The following is a 20,430-nucleotide window of genomic DNA, read 5'->3' as shown; positions in this document are numbered from 1 at the left end:
CAAAAAATGACATATTTTCTATCAATTACACAAACCATGAAGCCTTGAATTCATGGATTTTTTTTTTTGTCGCATTCCTAAGCCAATAATTTGATGGCCGGGGTTGTCGCGGTAGAAGACTCAAATCGAGGTCAATTAATTCGCCAGTCATCAAATTATTGGAATTCAAATCTTCATGGGGTGTTTAATTGATAGAAAATACTTTTTGGGGTGAACAACTCCTTTAAAGCAGTGGTTCTCAACCTTTTCAGGCCACGACCCCCCAAAATAATCATATTTGAACTGGGGTCCCCCCCCCCCACCCTGACAAGCACTTGGAATTGTAGGAGTTGAGGCATTACATTTAGTTTGACTGATTCCACAGATAAATATTGAGAAAAGTTATATTCACACATTTTGCCTCTTTCTTATATTATTTGACAATTTGGCCAATGTTTGACCAGTTTTTATTGTTTATTAATTACTTTTGATGTAGTAATAAATGGACATTTTCTTTATTTTTTTCTTACTTTTTTTAGGTATTAAAAAAGTCCTTAAATTGTCACTTCACTGTCATCTGGGGACCCCCTCAAAATCATGTGGGGGCCCTCCAGGTTTCGCACACCGAAAATGACTTTTTCCAAGTATAAACACTTCATGATGTCATAGGTAGGTCGGATGAAGTATACTATAGATTAGGCTCAACATACACACATACAAGCACACTCACATGAACTATGCACACAGCGGCAAAGTAGCTTAAAGCATATTAACTCATCAATGAAACAGACTTTATTTGTAGAAAACAAACATTTCAAGACTTTCATATAAGGCAAAATCCAACATAAAATGGGTTTTTGAAATATAAATTAATCATTGGACCCTTAAAAAATCACCACACATTCTTTGGCTCCACAGTTTCTTTGGTAGCTAAGCCAACACTCAAGCTCCAAATAACTAAAACATTTTTCAAGACTGCTTGAATAATGTTATTGTACAGAGGATACAAAAATAAAGTAAAATAAACACTTTGTGTATGTTCTTTGAAATCTAATGAACGCCTGGGTAAAAGTTATGATAAATAATTTGACAATATAAAACACTGGAGTGTCAATGCGACATGCAGGAGTGCCAGTGTACAGGCACCCATGCATGTTTGAGTGTATATGTATTAGAATACGTTAGTAACCATTGTTTTCTTGTGAGTTATAGCTTTGAGGCAGACCAACATTTAACAATGTATTACATAGATCTAAACTTTGGTGATCACCTATTAATCAAAAATAATGAAACCTGACTTTTTCCAATGAAAGTTTTAGTAACAGCCAAAGTGAATTATAACATTGTAGCAAAATGTTGCTATACCCATACCAGGCTACCAATGACTAAACAGATAGCTCAGGATTTCTCTGCAATTGTTAGCAAAGTGAGTGAAAGTCAATGAGCACAACTTCTGATTTCCAAAAAGACATATTTGCATTTGTCTGAATAGTTAGCTCTAGGGGAAACATTGGTGAGCTGGTTTGAAGATGCTGCATGTAATTTGACATACATTGATTTTCAGCATCAATATCCTTCACTAGCATTGCTAAAAGATACTAGCAACTTTTCCTAAATCTACACCAAATGCTAATTGGATTGATTGAAAGGAACCCTGGCATATCGTGAATCTGACAAACTGAGCAATCCTTTTATGGTTCAGAGTTAGGGTACTTCTTGGTTACTTTAGCACTGAGCAAAAGTTCATACAGAGTGCAAATAATAAAGACTTGAGGGAGGGGCGATCAAGAGTTTATGCATGGCATTCCTCTAACAACATTAAGAACAAACTATCAATCAGAGCAATATTAATACTGTCCAGAGGCTAGACATCAACCCCAACAGTCTCTGGGCTCAGAACACACGCATTGGGAATGGAGCAGGCAATGGATTTGCTGTGGAAAGCCATTTGGACCCCATAAATGATTTGTCATCAGCAGTGTTCTTTGCTTCACAGGGAAGGAAGAGTTGTACAACAGGAGTGTGTGAAGGAACAGGGGAATCCCCTTTTATCAGTCAGACTCGCTCAGGCTACAAGGTCGTCTCCATTCCTGGCCTCGTTCGTGGATCCACTTGTTTGATACTGAAAGCAAATAGACATTTTAAAACTAGAGGCGTGCATAGTTTAGCTGTGTTTCCAGCAACCTCTGGTGGACACATTTGCAGACAGAGTGACATACACAGACAGACAGACTCATTTACGTATAGTTTGGCACTCACTTTGCGTGGCTCATTTAATAAGGTCATTATTAGAATCCTATTCTAGCCCTTGAGTTATGTATTATTACCTGTAATGGCAAATCAACAGATTTGACATAAACCCAATGCCAGGATTTACAATCGCATGACACTATAAAATACCTTGACCATGAGGTTTTAGAGAGACTAACAGCAACATCTGTGCTGTAAAAGATACCTGGCTTATGAAGCTGTACCTAAAGGTAGTTTTACCTAGGTCCATTCAAACACATTTTATTGGGGTTCTCAGTTATTTTCTAACCTTTTGTGCCCATGGCACACCAATGGGCAAGTCAAAATCCTATGACACAATGTATTCATACCAAAATGTGCATAACTCACAACACATCACATCACGATGTGCCGTCAGTGTGTATATCCCCCCAAAGTAATTAAGTGTAATTAAAATTGTCACCCAGTACTGATATAGTACATGTCATAATCTTTTGTATTATTGTATATAATTTGCAATAATAATGTGTGGTTGTCACAAAACCCCTCGGAACACCGTTTAGGGACCACTGCTTTATGGAGAAGCAGAAAACAAGCGAGACTCACTCACCCCACTTATTTCCCACCAGCACTGGGCAGGCTGCATGTCGCGTGCTGTAGTCTCCCTCTCCGCTGGGAAACAGGTTGTACCAGAAAACTGCAGAACCCTAAAATCAAGTGGCAGAGGTTCCAAGTGGCAGAGGTTAGTGGGGCAATTTTTCAGGCGTTCCCAAACTTTGCCATGACAAGAACCCCCAAATAGCCATACATGTACTGTGTGTGTGTGTGCGTGTGCGTGTGCGTGTGCGTGTGCGTGTGCGTGCGTGCGTGCGTGCGTGTGTCGGCTTGTGACATTCTCCAAAAGGGCTTACGCCCAAAGGGACAATGAATGAATTAAAAGAAAAAGATATATACATGGTAATAGATGGTACACTGTAACAGTAAGCAGAAGGGTAGCCTACCTTTTTGGGCCATACTACAGCTCCTACATCTGGGAATACTGTGGCGCCACCTGCTGCTACGTCACTCATCTACGACACAGGGACAGAGATGCAAAACGTGAGACAGGAATATCACACCAGTGTTTCCATCGTTACCATCACATTCTTTGTCTTCAGGAAAGTATTACCAGGATTCAGACTCCTTTTGACTGAAAGATTCTATTTCTGCATGTATGAATCACAAATGCTATAATAATGGAAAGATAATGGTTACAACTTGAAGAATGTGTGTGATCATTTCAGGTCTTTTCAACATTTCCAGGACTCTTCCAAAGTTTTACAGATATTTATGATGTCCCAAAACTATATATTACAAATTACCATGTTAATTAGCATGACTGTGAATCTCAGTCAAAACAGAAATGAATTTTAAAAAAAATATAAAGTGACATTAACTGAGGGAAAGCACAAAGCACTCACATAGAAGAGCCATGTTGCTATGCGGTTCCCAGTGCCCAGTTCTTTAAAAGCATCTGGCTCATCTTTCTGTAGAGACAGAGGCAACAACAGGAAAATGTCATACTTTAAGTCTCATGAGAAATGTTACCAAGACAATTCCTGTGTGGCATTTCAAAGGTCTTACCCTTCCGAAGTCAAAGTGAGGTTCATATTGACCTCCAACACCGTAATTTGCAACCTGCAGAAGAGGGTAAGATGAAAAAAAAAGAATGACAACCTTGATGGTGATGACATGATATTCAAATAAGGAATTTGTAGGAATAAACTAAACAAACCTTTAAAGATTAACTGACACACACCATAAACAAGTTATATGGGTTCAACAACCAAAACATAGCACATAAACATGATCTTCAAACAAACCTGAAGTTCTTCTGCTGTGTCCATCTCCAGTCCTGTCAGGTCCTCAATTCTTTGATTAATTATTTCAATCAATGGATCCTCATAGGTGGTCAGCCAAGCACTGCAGACATCAGTTGAGAAGTTAGTGTGATGTGATTACATGTCCACAAGATGGCAGTAAAGACTTGTAAGGATTAAGAGTCAGTCAAGGGAATTTCATGCTGAAAATAGTTTAACTGAAAGCTCAGTAGCAAGGAACATTCATACCTTAGGATCAGGTGACAAAGAGAATAAAGAGAAGAGGTGAAAACACTTTAGGAGAGAATATTAACAAGATAGCCCAAGATTCAGAATCTCCAATCAGCTCAGGGTATAGAGATTGGCTAAGGAAGTTAAGTTGTTTCTCCACGTGTGCATTTGAGTCTATGAATGATTCCCAGGACGTTAGCCAGGTCACAAGGGTCTTGTTGAGGACTAAAGCAGTGAATGTAATAAACGTGTTTTTTGTGAATTGACCTCTATGCACACTACAGCCTTTCATCAAGTTTAGCTGACCCACTCTGACTCAACACCCCCATAAAACAGGGCGGGTCTCTCTTGGCCAGGCGATGACAATGCATGGCAATGAATTCAGTCATATAATCTATTAAAAGGTGAAGTATTTGCTTCTGCAGATTCAGACCACATCATAAGATTCCTTAGGCTACACTACATAAAATGGAGAACAGTTTCAGGGCTAAATCGAGCAGAAGTCATGGCTCAAGAAAAGCTCAGCTTTACTGCTGTGGAATAAATTCAGAGCATCTGCTCTTTTAACTGGCTACATTCTTGCCTTTTAAGACAGTCTCAGCCAATCAGATGGTTCCTATTTGTGTTATAAGATTATTATTAACTTCCCGTGATAAGTGCCTATGTTTGTCTTTTGTCAATCTGATTTATACAAAAAAGAATATTGGGAGAGTGTCAAACATAAATCAAAAGGGATTAAGGGGCTACATGTGGCAAAATAGTTCACCAATCCTGAAATTCCCACAACAATAATTGGGCTCCTACAGTGACTGTTCAGTCAGTCAGAAAACTTCCTTCCCTTCCGAGTTCATCTCATCTACGCTCACACATCAGCTGACACATACTGTACAACACCCACAACCATTGAAACCAATGTCACACACACACACACACACACACACACACACACACACACACACACACACACACACACACACACACACACACACACACACACACACACACACACACACACACACACACACACACACACACACACACACACACACACACACACACACACACACACCGAGTAATAAGCAGGGATGCTACACATACTCAAGAGTAATAAGCAGGGATGCTAAAACCAAAGACACTGGGGGTTTGGATGCAAGACAATGTTATTTAGGTTTAACATGTCTCTGTGAAGCTGTTAGGAGATTTAAGCAGTAATAGATAGCTTCCACAAGGGGGTGCCTTCTTTAGATAAAGAAGAAGAGATTGGATAGAGAACGTGGCACACACACTCTTGTGGCACTTGTGTGCCTCAGCGTTCATGTGCACATGTGTCAGTCAGTGGCGTGCATAGGTGTGTCCCAGAAAGCACACGGATCCATGTTCAGGGAAGTGGCAGAAGCATAGAGTACAACCAGAGCAGCCACAATGCGCTCATCCATCAGATTATGAGCCTAGGCGATGGACATATTCATTCCAGGGAACAGCACAGAGGAAAGGACCATGAAGATCCTTTTTGTTGTGACTCCCACATAACTTGGGCCAGGCTTTTGGAGAGAGGAAAAGAGACCTTCAACTCATGACCTTGAATTAAAATCCTCGAGTCATAGGGTTACAACGGAAGAGTGAAAACTTTCAGCTGCACATGGAACCCCTGCTGCAATGCTTCAGTTTAAACTACATGTCTTGGGTGTATCCAGGGTTCTAGAGGAAAGCTTATAAACAATGGTTTAAACTCAGTTTTATACAACCCATTGTGTTGGTTTTCCATGTGCGTACTGAAATGTTAATTTTTCCACGGTGTTTGGCGGTTACAGGTATGACCAGGAAATACAAGGATGGATGGACGAGGATGGGAAGGCCTTGTAGTCAAACACAGTGAGTGACATTTGACCCCTTACCTCTTGGAGACTCTGTAATGGGCTGTGGTGAGTTTTCCAGTTTGTGGATCATGCACCGTGGCACGCCTTAACTATCCCCCCGCGGCACAAGGACACAGACGGCGAGAACAAGAACAAAAATGAAGGAAATGAAAGTGAGAGGAGGAGAAGAGACAGACAGAGAGGAGAGAGAAAAAAGAAGCAGATCTGGTCACTTGTGTTCAATGTTAATGTCAAGGAGGAGAGCGTTTCTAAAGGCGAGATCCTCGATGAAATCCAGGACTAAAAGAAACTATGTTAATTACTAGCAGCAGAAAAATGAACACCTCTTCTTCCACCACCCTTCACCCTTTGTAGTGTTACCTTTCCACTGACTTCTGAACAAAAACTGTAAACAGTCGTGCCGATAAGGTATGAATGTCATCAGAATTACGGCAACAATGGGTGCACATAATCAATCTCCACTAAATGTAGGTGTATGAGCCCTTGATTAAGAATGCTCTTGCGGCACCAATTTGTAAATTTGCATCCCAGTTTTGTGTTTTGTGTTTCTGCTCAGTAGTCTTCAGGACTAAATGATACGACGAAGGTAGAGAGACGGATGGAGGAATGGTGGAAGGACTGCGAAGGCCAGGAACAAGGTGAGACAGGTGAATGGAGGAAGGAAAAAGGAGATGGACTTATGCATGTTTTATACATAGATGTGCACCTGTGTCACACACCAAAAATAGACCATCTACTATCGGTGCTGTGTGACACCGGCGTGCATTTCCTCTCCTCTCCTCTCCTCCCTCCTCCCCCCTGCTACCTCCACAGTGTCTCCTGGCTTGTGGTTTACCTCTTGCTGATCCGATACGGGGCAGTCTCCAGCACTCCAGTTATAGGGTTGGAGATGGTCGCCCTGCGCAGCTGTGGAGCCAGGGACATGATTTATACCCACACACATACCCGCACAGACATGCCTATGTCTGTGTATGTGTGTGTGCATGTGTGTGTGTGTGCATGTGTGGTAGCAATCAAAACCGGCAGGATCATCTCAACCAGCATGGCTTATTTTGAAATACCACTTCTAATTCCACTTGTTTATGAATGGAGCGTCTAACTAAACCAAAACTATATTTCTCTACCACAACATTAGGTCAAATAAAAATGTATATGATCTGGGATTATTTTTTAAATTCAGTTGAGTGGACGGATCTCTGCCAGGAGATTCATGTTTTTCCGCCCTGTGTGGCTGTGTTTCAGTCTGCAGCTAATCTTGCAGGCATGCAATTCGCCGTCACAAGCCATGGCTTGAGACTGAAATGCCAATTTGTGAAAGTTGCATAACTTCCACGGTCTATCTAGTTATTATCTAGATAACTGGCAATACCTTGAGTATGAGTATGTAAAGTATGAGTATGTAAACTATCATTTATAGCATTGTAAAACAGTACTAGATGTAAAGTGAGAAACCGCCTTCACTTAACTAAAACCAGACTATAACACAACAAAACTGAGAAAACACTATGAGAAATAACACACAAAAGTACACACAAATATTAAGTGTAATTGAAACAAAAATTAAAACAAAGTTAAAACTATAATAACCATGTTGGAAACACTGCAGACATATAATATAATACATGCATACAAAATGTATGTATATAAGGTCTGGGAGTAAGGGGGTTCCTTACTCTAGGCAGGGCCAGCTCCTTGACCTTCTGTATCTCACTGTGAGAGATAATGTCATGGTAGCGGACAATGTAGGGACGATCCCACTCATCTTCCTGTTTGACCGGCGACAGCACGTAGTGGGGGTTGCGGTTGTTGTCATGGTAACGGCAGAACAGCCGGCTCTGTCTGCGGGGAGTCTGTGGGGATTACCAACCAAGAGTTAAAATGAGCTGAAAGTTAACATTTCCGGAGTTTGTTACGTTTTTTTCCTGATCTGGTCATTCATAAGCCTGACTGTCTGGGGGAAGTAGCTATTTAGTAGCCGATAACCTGTGGCAGCATCTGTACGATGTTTATGTCGGTTTAGGACCAAACTGACTGACTATGGATTATGTACTGAATGGAAGCAAGCCAGCATCTCATGCAAGTGTGCAGTTGTATGCATAGTAAAATCTGGGGTGTTGATTTAACTAATTGACCCTGTGTATCTAAGTGAATCTGCCTGCAGTCCTCACCATTTTGATTCCCTCTCCTCGACAAAGCATCTCGTACTTCTTCCTTTCCGGAAGGGGTTCCTTGAAGGCTTTCTTTTTAGGCTTCTTCTCGCTTATTTCTCTCTTCTGTCGCTCCTCTTTTTCCTTTGGAGTTTCGTCCTTCAACTGCTTCTCCAGCTGGAACTCAAAGTACTTCAGGTTGCCCTGGGCGCGCTGGTGCTCTGGGTCTAGAGAGACAAGCAGTTATATAGAAGAAGTGAAACAAAATGTTTGATTGAATACAAAAGGCTCCTAAACAAGCAAGCACAAAGTGATTCTCTTGATAAAGAGAACAACTGTGAGAGACACTCTCTTAGCATTGATGTTGCAAGGTACGCTTCCTGCGACAGGATGCATTAAACTCACTATCGATGCACAACCAATTTTTACCCTGATAATGTTAGAATATGGAATGGGGCTATACCAACAACAGAATCTCCCAGAGTAGCCCTGCAATGCACTAACATATGTGTGGGGTAGGGACAGTATTTTCTACATGCACCTGGAAGATAAAGACCTCCCAGTCTCCACTCATGCAAAGTTCTGAGTTCAGCAGAACAAAATCAGGACAGATACTGATAAAGATCTTTTTAGATTGCATTTGTTACAGTATAGTTACAGAAAACTGGAAAGACAGATGGAGGCATGAGTAGCATGATGAGAAGTTCCCGAATCATTAATATCAGAGGTGTGCTGTGGATTTTTTGCTAGTGGAGCGCTACGTCGTGTGCATGCGCGTACACACGCACGTGAGCGATCGCCACTTCAAATAACCTCTTTAATATTTAGGCCTATTTAATAACCCACAATATACTGTACATCAAGAATTGTATTCTATTTACTTGCATAATGGGGAAACTTTAGTGTTGCAGACGTCACCTCTGTAATTTAATGAGTTCATGAATCCATCAGCCACTGTTATCCAACTCTTTTGACTGCTTCAGACAGAACATCTGACACCTACAGTACTACTTAGCAGCTCACACAATGGACCATTGATATGCATCCAACCAGGTCGGTCATCCCTGTTCATTCACGCTGTGACACTCGGCGGCGATCGGCAGGTTTTGTTAGCGAGGTGCGAAAACTGCGAATGGCTGTGCGGGCGTGCATGCTCCAATGGCAGCCCACCTCTAATTAATATACACAGCACTAAGAAGGGAAATGTGGGAAATTATGCGTTGTCTAACCTTGAATATCAAAATAATCAATATAGTTGCAGTCCTGACCATCATTAGGGCCTGAAATTTGTTTTTCAAAGGTGCTTCACATAGGGGGGACTTACATTGTCCATCTCAGATTGCATTTTGTCGCTCTGCTTCAACTTAAAGGATTCTCTGTACTACGCTGTAGATCTCCTTCTCCTTCTACTTTCAGTGCTCTATTCACTATTCTACCGTCTCCCCAGCTTCATGTCTTTCCATAACAACTTTGTAAAAATAAAAAAATGTAACCTTATTAGAATACAGATATGAGAGGAACTAAGGGACCAAATGCAATGGGAAAGTGGGAAGACAAATAGAGATGGAACAGAGAGATAAAGAAGGGGGAGAAACAATTGCGGCAGCATTCTATTGGTATTTCGTTGTCGCATTCCAAGATTTGGGGGGTGGCGATAGAGAGAGAGAGAGTCAGTCACACACACACACACACACACACACACACACACGCGCGCGCGCACACGCACACGCACACGCACACGCACACACACACACACACACACACACACACACACGCACACGCACTCACCAAGTATGAGGAGTCTCTTGGTGTATTCTAAGGCCCGATCTATGTCCCCCTGCTGGTAGATGGAGTAGCTGAGGTAGTCCAACACTGTGACCTTGTCTGTGGTGGACTCCTCCCCTTGGTCCAGTTGCCTCAAGGCCTGAGTCATCCACAGCTCTGTGTGGTAGTAATCCACCTCCGAGTAGGCAATCTTACCCAGCTCATAGCAGTCCTCCACGGTCATGGGGCTTTTGTATGTCACTCCTAGAGTGAAACATTATACAGGAGGGGTAAGAGAATAGAACAGAAATATCATATCAGTCCAAAAAAAGCTGCAGGAAAGTTTTATTTTAGGTGGCAATATCAAAGAAACTGGAACTTGTAATAATAAGAAGGAGTGAAAGATGTGGCGCAATGATCAGCTTGCCCGGTGTTGGCAATAATACGGCACCTTGGGAGCAGTTAGGTGTTAAGTGTCTTGCTCAGGGACACTTAGCTCGCCGGTTTGCCTCCCCTACTCCGTCTATGTGTCTGATTCCCAACGGCCTCTCTACTGACTCCCCTACGGCTGCCCGTAGCTTGTGTAACAAGCTTCATTTATAGAGCTGACTTATTACAAGTAAGACGCGCGAACGCTGGAAGCGAACGCAGCTCGAAAATATTGTGTATTTACGGACTTGTAATCCGTGTTATTTCACTGTGATGGAGAGAGAACATTGACAGTGTGTGTGTGTGTGTGTGTGTGTGTGTGTGTGTGTGTGTGTGTGTGTGTGTGTGTGTGTGTGTGTGTGTGTGTGTGTGTGTGTGTGTGTGTGTGTGTCAGAGCATTAAATTCCTGCACTCTGGCGCACTCGGGTGGCTGCTTACAGGCAGTGCACGCATGTGAGTCATGTCACCCAGGGGCAGGCAGGCAATGAGAGCGTGAGTCACATGGGTGCATGCAGCCAATGAGAGCTGAACACAGAGACACAGACGGAGACACACACGGACACACACACAACCCAGGCAGAGTGACATAGTAAGCTCCACTTGGTCGGAGGCGCTTCCGCGTTCGCAACAAATCCTGTCAAATTGTGTTTTTATTATAAATGTGGAAACAACTTGGTTCCTCACCAGGCAGGTCTCCAATGGAGATTGTGTTGGTGTCCAATCTGTAAGTATCTTGCAGACGGAGCAAAGCCTTGGCAGCCCCCGTCTGGTCATCTTCTGTGGGGAAGTGCTGTCTCTGAACGGTCAGATTGGAAATGAAACCTGGAAGTGAAAGAGAGATGAGAACAATTTAGGAAGTGACAAAGAAATATTAAGTCTTAATTTAGACATAAATTAAGACTTAATATTTCGCTCAACAAAAAGTGTATTAAATAAAGGTCTTTTATGGTCAAACAACCCTTGACATGGTCATGAGACAAAGTATAAATGAATTCTGAGCAACATTCAACCTTGATGACAATAGACAATAAATGTACCCTGATATGAGGATTATACATTCTCAAACTTTCACTCCTGAGACAACTACAAGAAATATATAGAGAGATTTCCCCTTACAAGTACAAGCACTAGTAATAGATCTGCTTGAGTGTCAATGAGATGTGTTCCACAATCCCAACATCATTCCATTTCAGAAGAGTATTTTATGACATAGATTGTTGGGGCTAAACCTGGGTTTACTTTAATCTCCTTGGTGTACTACAGTAGATGGGGTGTCCTGCATCAGGACAATTCTTATTGCGTCAAGTAAAGTCAAACACAGAAAACCATTATAAACTGACTTTGAGTGAGATACTTTCCTGTGATTCTTTAAACTTCCTGGAAATTATCACACTATCCGCTATGGCCGCCCAACCCACATGGTACCCCATTCAGTTTAATCACTTAAACCCTATGGGCTTTGTCGTTAATAACCGATTTATGCAACAAGTTGTGAGCTTATATATTGTCTATGTTTTGTTTTGTCTTTTTATTTAATTTAATTTATTTATTTATTTCAGCGTTCTTATCTGATCCAGGTGTGCCCCTGTCACATCTTTACCGTCTGTGGTGTCTTTGAGTACCAGGCTCTCCAGGTCACCCCACTCTGTGTTCAGCCTCTTCATCAGTTTGAAGGCGTTGACCGGGTGTCCCAGGAAGCCCTCTGGGTCCTGTGTGGCAGTGGCTGATAGCGAATCCAGCTTGTCAGCCCACCTGACACACAACAGAACACAGTCAGTGCCAATGCTTGAATTTGCTTAATAAATCCTGAAGCAATGTAGCTCCTTTATCTGTGTGTGTGTGTGTGTGTGTGTGTGTGTGTGTGTGTGTGTGTGTGTGTGTGTGTGTGTGTGTGTGTGTGTGTGTGTGTGTGTGTGTGTGTGTGTGTGTGTGTGTGTGTGTGTGTGTGTGTGTGTGTGTGTGTGTGTGCGCACACGCATGCGTGTGTATGAGTGTGTGTATGAGTGTGTGTATGAGTGCGTGCGTGCGTGAACTGACCGTTTAATCTGCTCCAGTTTGCTCTCTTCTGCTCTGATGTAGTCCTTCAATGAGGTGACCAGGTCCTTTTCAGTGTATAGCAGATCAGTCATCTGACCTGAGGGAGGGAATATCACAAAAGAGAATAGAGTCTGCACACTGGTGATGTTGAAAAAGCTTGGTGTATTCTTTTTTTATTCATATACTGTACATGGGAATGGGCATACACAAATACGTTTATATAGGTCACCATCTACACACTGATAGGCTAACCCCAATAGGGCAAGTGAGGTCACAACAGTCAACTCAACTCATCAATTGGCTGGCTTTGCATAAAATAAACCCATCCCTGAATCCAAATAGCACTAAACATATTCACATTTAAAGTATCCCAAGACTAATACATTATATATTATGAGGTACTCAAAAACAAGAGAACACAGTGAGATAGGCCATCATGTATGAAGTGTTTTTTGTTTGTTATTTATATATAATTAATAATGATAATTACAACAGGGACTACATTGTAGGGGGATCGACAATAGAATCCCAACTCAAATTAGAATCTGTCAAATTAGAGTCTCTTGGGAAAATAAATGTCAACTCTATGAGCGCACTGTTACAGTACATGTGTCATGAAGGGTGTATGAATAACACTAATAGACAAGATCACATGTAAAAAAAAATTGTGTAACAAAACAAGACTATCTGACAATATCACAACCACAACATATTATCAGTGCTGCTGTGATGTATGATCCTTCCTATGGAACATCGTTAAAAGGCTGTACAGCATTGGTTCCAACACCTTTTACATTTTACAACTGAAAAAAACATCTGTACAGTATAACAGTATAACTTTGACGTGTTGGAGTGATTGAGAATGCAACAAGAAGATCAAATAAAAGGCTAAATAGATAATAGATTTAAATTAGGTTTTCTATTTCCTTATTATTATTTTTATTTTTTGACAAGCTGTATAGGATCATTAGAGGAGTTGATTATTTTAAGATCGTAGCTTTGAGGAAGAATGTGGCTAGAATTCAAAACAGAGATGATGACAGACAAACAAGTCACATATTTCACAGGTCTTCATGCAGTCTTACCGATGGAAGTGTAGAAGTCTTTCTCGCCCGAGAGAGACTGTAGGAGGCAGCTCAGCAACAGGAAGCACCACGAACACTGCAACGCCATCTTGGAAATGCTAGGAGTTACAAAAAGAGAGAAAGCGGTCAAAAAAATCAAGGCCTTGGGTGCACCTTGCGTGAATGCTTACTGCATTGATCAAATCATTGCAACGTTCCCAGTGGTTCTCAAACTTTTTCATGTCAAGGACCCCCAAATCTGTGTGGAGTTTGCATGTTCTCCCCGTGTCTCCTAGGGTAGTTAATACCCTCACAAAAACATGTAGTAATCCTGGTCGCTATACCGCCTCCCCCATGACAGCCGGGGCGCCTGATGGAGGGGAAGGGAACTGGTTGGAATAACGTGTTCCTTCCACGCGCTACGTCCTACCAGGGAAACTCCCCCCTGTCAGGTGACAAGAAGGTCAGTTGGCTCTCATGCATTGAAGGAAGCATGAGCTCGGCCCTGGCCTCCCTACTGAGGGGGACTGGTGTAGTGCTGGTGTAGGGCTGGTGTAGCGCCCAGGATCACTTAGGAAATTGGCACCGGGTGAAAAAAAATGGGTTACAAAAATCGCGGGATAAAAAATTTAAGAAAAAAAAAAAAAAAAAAAAAAAGGACCCCCAAATTAATATGTATTAGGCTGTGGACCCCCATCTGAAAATATTTTGTGCCAGGGAGTCAGGATCCCCAGAAGAGAAGACTTGTTACAAAATTCAAAATTATAAAAATAAATGTACGCTATTTTCGTAACAGAACAACCAAAGTATAAAATATGACGCTATTAACTAATTTTCCTGGGGAACCCCTAGAACCCCCCCCAGGACCCCTAAACAGGTTTATGTTATTGTCAGAATCAGACAAACAGGCAAAGACAGTCACTGAGGCCTAGTCTGTCTGATGTGGCTCTCTCTACCAACACATCAACAGTGTCTGACCTCTCAGCCCTAAGCTGCTTCTGTCCTCTGCTTTGGCCATTCTGAGGCAAGTTGAAACATGTAGATGTAGATGTGTAGATGAAGGAAGACTACCACACAAGGCAGCAGAAGCCATGTCAATGTACGTATGTGAGACAGCTAGAAGCTTCCACAGAAAGCAGAGGGAAAATAGTAAACAGTTAGGGGGAAAAAATAAAAAACCCTAACCCTAACCCAAAATGTGATGCTATCCATAATCCGTAAAGAACCACAAGCTTCCACCCACCATACTAGGCCAAATATAACTCGTTGGTGGTGACCACTGTGCCTGGTTTGAGTCTTTATGCATTATGCTAACAGAGAGAGAGAGAGAGAGAAAGAGAGCGAGAGAGAGACAGAGAGAGAGAGAGAGAGAGAGATACACAGAGAGACACAGAGAGGAGACAGACAGACAGACAGACAGACAGACAGACAGACAGACAGACAGACAGACAGACAGACAGACAGACAGACAGACAGACAGACAGACAGACAGACAGACAGACAGACAGAGGTGCGTGTGTTAACCCCTCCCGTTCACTTAGATCAGCTAACACAGGAATGCTGACTGAGCCTTCCCTAAAATACACTGGACACCGCTCCACAAGTCCTAGACTCTTCTCCCCCCCTGGCTCCCGAATTGTGGAAAAAACTCCCCATTGCAGTCAGAACTGCAAACTCACTCTTAATTTTACACCGTAATCTGAATACTCACCTTTTCAGACTCCCCCTGATGCCCTAGCACTTTACTCTCCCTGTACTCCTTCTTGCCATCTTCTCTTTCGATTGATGCTAGTAGCGACTGACCAAGATATGGCTACAATACCTCAATTCACTCTGTGTGTGTGTGTGTGTGTGTGTGTGTGTGTGTGTGTGTGTGTGTGTGTGTGTGTGTGTGTGTGTGTGTGTGTGTGTGTGTGTGTGTGTGTGTGTGTGTGTGTGTGTGTGTGTGCATAGGTTCATATGTTACACACAGTGGGCAGTAGGTACTAGGTAGCCTAACTTGCTTCGAGAAACACAGCTGTATTTATTACAACCCGGTTTGAGAGAAGGGGGAGGTTTGGGGTTGCATGAAGGGCAGAAAACAGGAGGGCAGGAAATGGCAGGGTTAACGTCTGGGCGGAGGAGGCTTCATTCACAAATAGAAATTATCTCTGGACTGAAAACAAACAGCTTATTAGTCAGGAGGCTTGAAAGGATATTGTGGTCAGTGCACTGGGGAAGACCATATAACCCATATAGATGATATTCAGTAGAATGCAGTTTGATAATACACTTCACCCTGTATTTTCAACATACCTTTTCTGTATAGAGTTATTTGAGGTGAGCAAATAATTCAACAAGCACAGCGAATAGTGGAATGGATATGCTGCCAACTGTATAAATAATTGCGTGATGGAGTTGGCCTCAAGGCCAGACCCACGTTTGATGAAAATTAAAAAAAAAACTGCATATGGCACTTCCATTCAGGTCACAGAGAGTGAAGACATGGAGAGCACATTCAGAAAACTAAACTCTCAGATACACAACATTTTAAATCAATTCAGTCAATTCAATCTGAATTCTATTTAAAATTGCAAAAATGGATATTACATTACAGTGCAGGATGTGACGCTTGTTCATATGCCAAGATCATCTGTCCCAATAGGCAAGAACATTGTCATAGCCTAAGCCACGTAGACGATGATGTTATTATTGAGTTATAACATGTGATTACCAACAGCTACATTGTCACTCTTGTGAAGCCTTATGTGTAAGGATTACCATTGAGGTGGCTGTTGTTATACCACATTCGTAACAGTCAGTAAATTGGGAGCGAGTCAGCAAGTGTATGTGTGTACATGCATTAATGTGTATCAGTCTGTCTGACTGGCTGCATTCATGCATGCGTGTATTTGCATGCTTGTGTAACCCCTCCCTTTAGAGAACATATTTTTCACAAGATTTGCCTAAACTAGTTTTCTCCCTGACCTTTTCCAGCAGTGAAAAAACAGGGCTGCGGTAGGTTTGGACCTGTCATAATAATTGTGATAATTGAACCTCATATAGGGGGATTCCGTTCAGTCGTCTTTTTACCCCTTGGCCTGAGGTGAACTACTGCGGAACTAATGAAGTGCTCCCAGCTGTCATACAGCACAGAAACTACACCGCTGGGTTTAGTTTGATCACTAACTACAACTAGACATGACTTATAGTCAATGTATGTTGTACCAACTTGTACTCGATCATCGAACACATGGAACCCTATAATACAGCTGGGTTTTGGGGGACAGCCACTAACGCCCAAAATGTTGACATCTTAATCTGCCAATTTAGCTGCATTGCTGATTAAGGAAGCCATAATTGTGCAGAATCTGAAAGAAGTAAACTGCAGGAGTCAGTCAGGAGCTTAAGATTTTCAGGAAAACAAAACGTTTAGGGATAGATTGCTGTATTTCTCCAAACACATTTCTCCACATATAGAAGTCATACTACAACCTATTATCGCCATAACTGTCAACTAAACTGAGGCACACACAAATTCAAACACTACTAAAAAAGCACTGGCGACTTTAGGCCTACTAACTCCTGTCCTGAAGGCCTCTGGCTGAGCCAAAGATGCTCTTCAACTCTGGCTGAGCTCTGATACGTGTGTGTGTGTGTGTGTGTGTGTGTGTGTGTGTGTGTGTGTGTGTGTGTGTGTGTGTGTGTGTGTCACACTGCTGGAAAATTATCAAAAGGAAAATAAAAGGAAAGAAAGTTTGTGGGAGTGACAGTTCTAGAATAAGAGAGTTCCAGAGAGGAGGATGTGGCTGGATAGAACTTGCCACGTCTTCGCCCCTCCCTTGCAGGGGAAACTATGCTACGCATGAAGACCAATACATCAAGGGTTGCCATGTCCGCTTATTATAGCGACTTTGGGCTTGTTTTTCTGTAAAGTTGCTTGTAAATATTGGTTTTTTTTTGGGCTTGTTTCTAAAATGTACTTGCTCATTTAGACTTGCTTCCATTTTTTAAAATTATTATTTAAACCAGTGTCTCAAATATTTTCATGAAAGTGTTTTGTGCCCAGGGAGCATTTGTGTTGTTAAAGAATGTTTCAAAAATATTCCACATTTTATTGAAAATAGCAGATCTACAAGTCGCTTGTCGCAGATCTACAAGTCGCATTGCGACGCTTTGTGAGCTTGTAGATCTGCTATTTTCAAAAACTCTAGCAATATAATGTGGAATTTTCAAATAGCCGATGCATATACCTGGTTGCTTATTTCTCTCACAAAATCTGGCAACACTGCAATACATCCATCCATGATGGAGACTGTCGACCCCCGGTTAACTCACTGATCACTAATCATTATCCCGAACCCGAACAGAGGGGTAAACATCAGGAAAGGGGGTCGTTTGACTTACTAACAACTAGTTTGTATAAGTCCTAACTCGTAACTCCTAACAGAATTAACTCTAAACGTTTTTTTCTGCTTAAACTTAATACCATGAGCTATCCCTAAAAGAACCACAACTCAAACTACAAGTCACGACTACTGCAACATTTCAGTATTGTTCTTTAGTATGAGTATAAGTAGGCCCACAGCCTTGTATTATATGAGACGACAATATACAAAATAAGTAGTTTGACTTACTAACAACTAGTAGAAGTGGTAACTTGTAACAGCACTAACTCTTAATTGATTTTTTTTTACTTGCTTAAACTAAATACCATGAGCTATCCCTAAGAACCACAACTCAAACTACGACTGCTGCAACATTAGAGAACTGTTCTTTAAGTATAAGTAGGCCTACAGCCTTGTATAATTAATAATACGAGACTAAAATGTAAAAAAAAATAAGTTAACATTCCACACAACAACAGTAGGCTACTGTTATACAGCAGCAATGCCCACACGCTGCATCGAGGAATTCCAGACTGCAGCAGCGGTCAGTCCCAAAGCACCAAAACAAGTCAAAGCACGGCTTCAAACGTCTTTTAACTTGGTTTTAGGACGTTAGATAAACACTCGAACCCGTGGCTAAATTGACCCAAACGGCCCGTTAACGTCACCAGCATGCTATTTAATCCATCCCCGAATACGTTGTGAATAGACATTTACCGAAAAGAGAACATGTTGGGTCTCTGATGTCTGATGATGATGGCCCCGGTACAGGATCCTCTCCACTCCAGTGATCAGGGTTTGTAAAGGCAGCAGTGATTATGGAATCATGAAGTTGCAGACGCTGTGAAACCTGTCCGCTAGTGTGTGTGTGTGACTGTGTGCGCGATGATGATCCCTATTCCCTCTGAATGGATGGATCGATACGAGACTAAACGTTTACGTCGGGACCGGTCGGGTTCACCTCCGGTTCGGTGCAACTGTTGTGTTCGCCATCTGGCGGTTTGGGCTGGTTTTTATCCACAAGTCAAAAAATGCTACGTGCGGAATCTCACACACTCTGTCTGGCCTGGCGGAGAAGGAGGAGTTGGAGCCTATACCAGATAGTTTTCGGGACTTGCGCTCGGCCATGGGGGAGGTGTGTATGGGAGCGACCCCGACCATGCATGCTTATTTTGGTTAGTTAACGCCAGATAGCCGTAGGCTCTGACCCACGCATAGCGCCGTCGCCGCCGCGCATTGCAAGTACCAACATGCTATGTTCTTCACTGCTTTTTTTGTGGTCTGATAGTTTAGATCAGTCCAATGCTGCACATCATGTCATGATGTGCATTAAAGTACTGTGACTGTATGGGAGTGTGGGAAATCCAAAGCCCTGCGTGTTTGTTTGCATGCAATCTGGGAACCAGAGTGATGGTTAGTTTGTTTATTAGGGCAGAAGCAGTCTTTAGAGAAGAGTTTGCAGTTTGCACGTGTAAAAAGGGAGACGCAGGGTTTGTAGATTTGTAGAACTGCAAAGTTGTGTGTGTGTGTGTGTGTGTGCTTGCCACTGGGTTGCGCTGTTAAACCTGTGCCAGTCCCTCCCAGTGTGCTGTCCTGTCCCAATCCACATCTCAGCTCCTGACCACCTTCCCCTCCCCCTCCTCATGCATACTGTATGTAACAGATACATACTTGGTGAAGCCTCTCCAGCTCTTCACCTGGGCCTCCTACAGTAGGTGAAGAATTTAGCATCGGTAGTATAGGTGGGTTCACTGGGGGAGGTGCTGATGGGAGTAAACAATGCTATTAAATCAAAAGCCCAGATGACATACAGGTGTTTCTCAGCCCTGTAGGCCCACAGTTGCAAAGTAGACCACATTACACTGTCCAATGGGTGCTAATTATGAACACACGAACACTCGCCCTGGGTCAAATCTGGCGCCCTCGAAACGGTCGCGACCAGATATTCCTAAACAGTAAAACTATGCCTAAACCTAACCTTATTTCTAAACATAACCTCAGTAAAACTATGCCTCAATCTAAACTTATTCCTAAACTAAACCTTAGTGAAACTATGCCTAACCCTGAACTTATTCCTAACCGTAACCTCAGTAAAACAAATACAAGAATACAAGAACTTGTTTTAGTTTATTGGATACAAAATAAATGTTTTAGGATGTAAGAGAAAAGGGATTTAGATCTGTGGCATACTCGCAGTGTGCACAAATGTTTTTGCACTGATCGGTCCAGTGGTTTACAAGATTAGCTCCTGACATACACAGACACACATACACACGTGTGCACACACACACACACACACACAAACACACCCTTTTCTTGACGGATAGACTCCTGCAGAGCCACTCAGTAAAACTGTAAAAACATCACATTAGAGGAGGTAGCAAATAAAAAACAATATTATTTGTGGTATATCAAACAAAACAGGAAGAGGGTGAAATTGGTTTGTG

The 20,430-nt window shown here is 42.2% G+C and overlaps 1 protein-coding gene across 1 annotated transcript; it reads right to left on the bottom strand.

Annotated features, from left to right (window-relative positions):
- Positions 1–748: 748 nt before the first annotated feature.
- Positions 749–19,060, bottom strand: p4ha1b (prolyl 4-hydroxylase, alpha polypeptide I b). Its single transcript, XM_080450185.1, has 15 exons — positions 18,701–19,060; positions 13,638–13,735; positions 12,553–12,649; positions 12,116–12,267; positions 11,200–11,337; positions 10,111–10,350; positions 8,344–8,549; positions 7,849–8,025; positions 7,011–7,081; positions 4,071–4,170; positions 3,832–3,885; positions 3,669–3,734; positions 3,210–3,278; positions 2,819–2,915; positions 749–2,101 (listed from the first exon to the last, which is right to left on the bottom strand). The coding sequence occupies exons 1-15, from the start codon at positions 18,712–18,714 to the stop codon at positions 2,031–2,033; spliced, it is 1,650 nt and encodes a 549-aa protein (XP_080306311.1). The 5' UTR covers positions 18,715–19,060; the 3' UTR covers positions 749–2,030.
- Positions 19,061–20,430: the final 1,370 nt, after the last annotated feature.

This window comes from Gymnoscopelus braueri (genome assembly GCF_963280865.1).
Source record: "Gymnoscopelus braueri genome assembly, chromosome: 14".
Taxonomy (NCBI): Eukaryota; Metazoa; Chordata; class Actinopteri; order Myctophiformes; family Myctophidae; genus Gymnoscopelus; species Gymnoscopelus braueri.
The sequence above is the reverse complement of the archived record's forward strand: the minus strand, read 5'-3'. Positions and strand labels throughout refer to the sequence as shown.

Bases quoted from the DNA above. Each gene is read 5' to 3' on its own strand.
- p4ha1b (XM_080450185.1), bottom strand. The intron at 4,171-7,010 runs GTAAACCACAAG...TGATGTCTGCAG, and splicing joins CCGTATCGGATCAGCAAGAG to TGCTTGGCTGACCACCTATG. The intron at 3,735-3,831 runs GTAAGACCTTTG...CTGTCTCTACAG, and splicing joins CTCACTTTGACTTCGGAAGG to AAAGATGAGCCAGATGCTTT.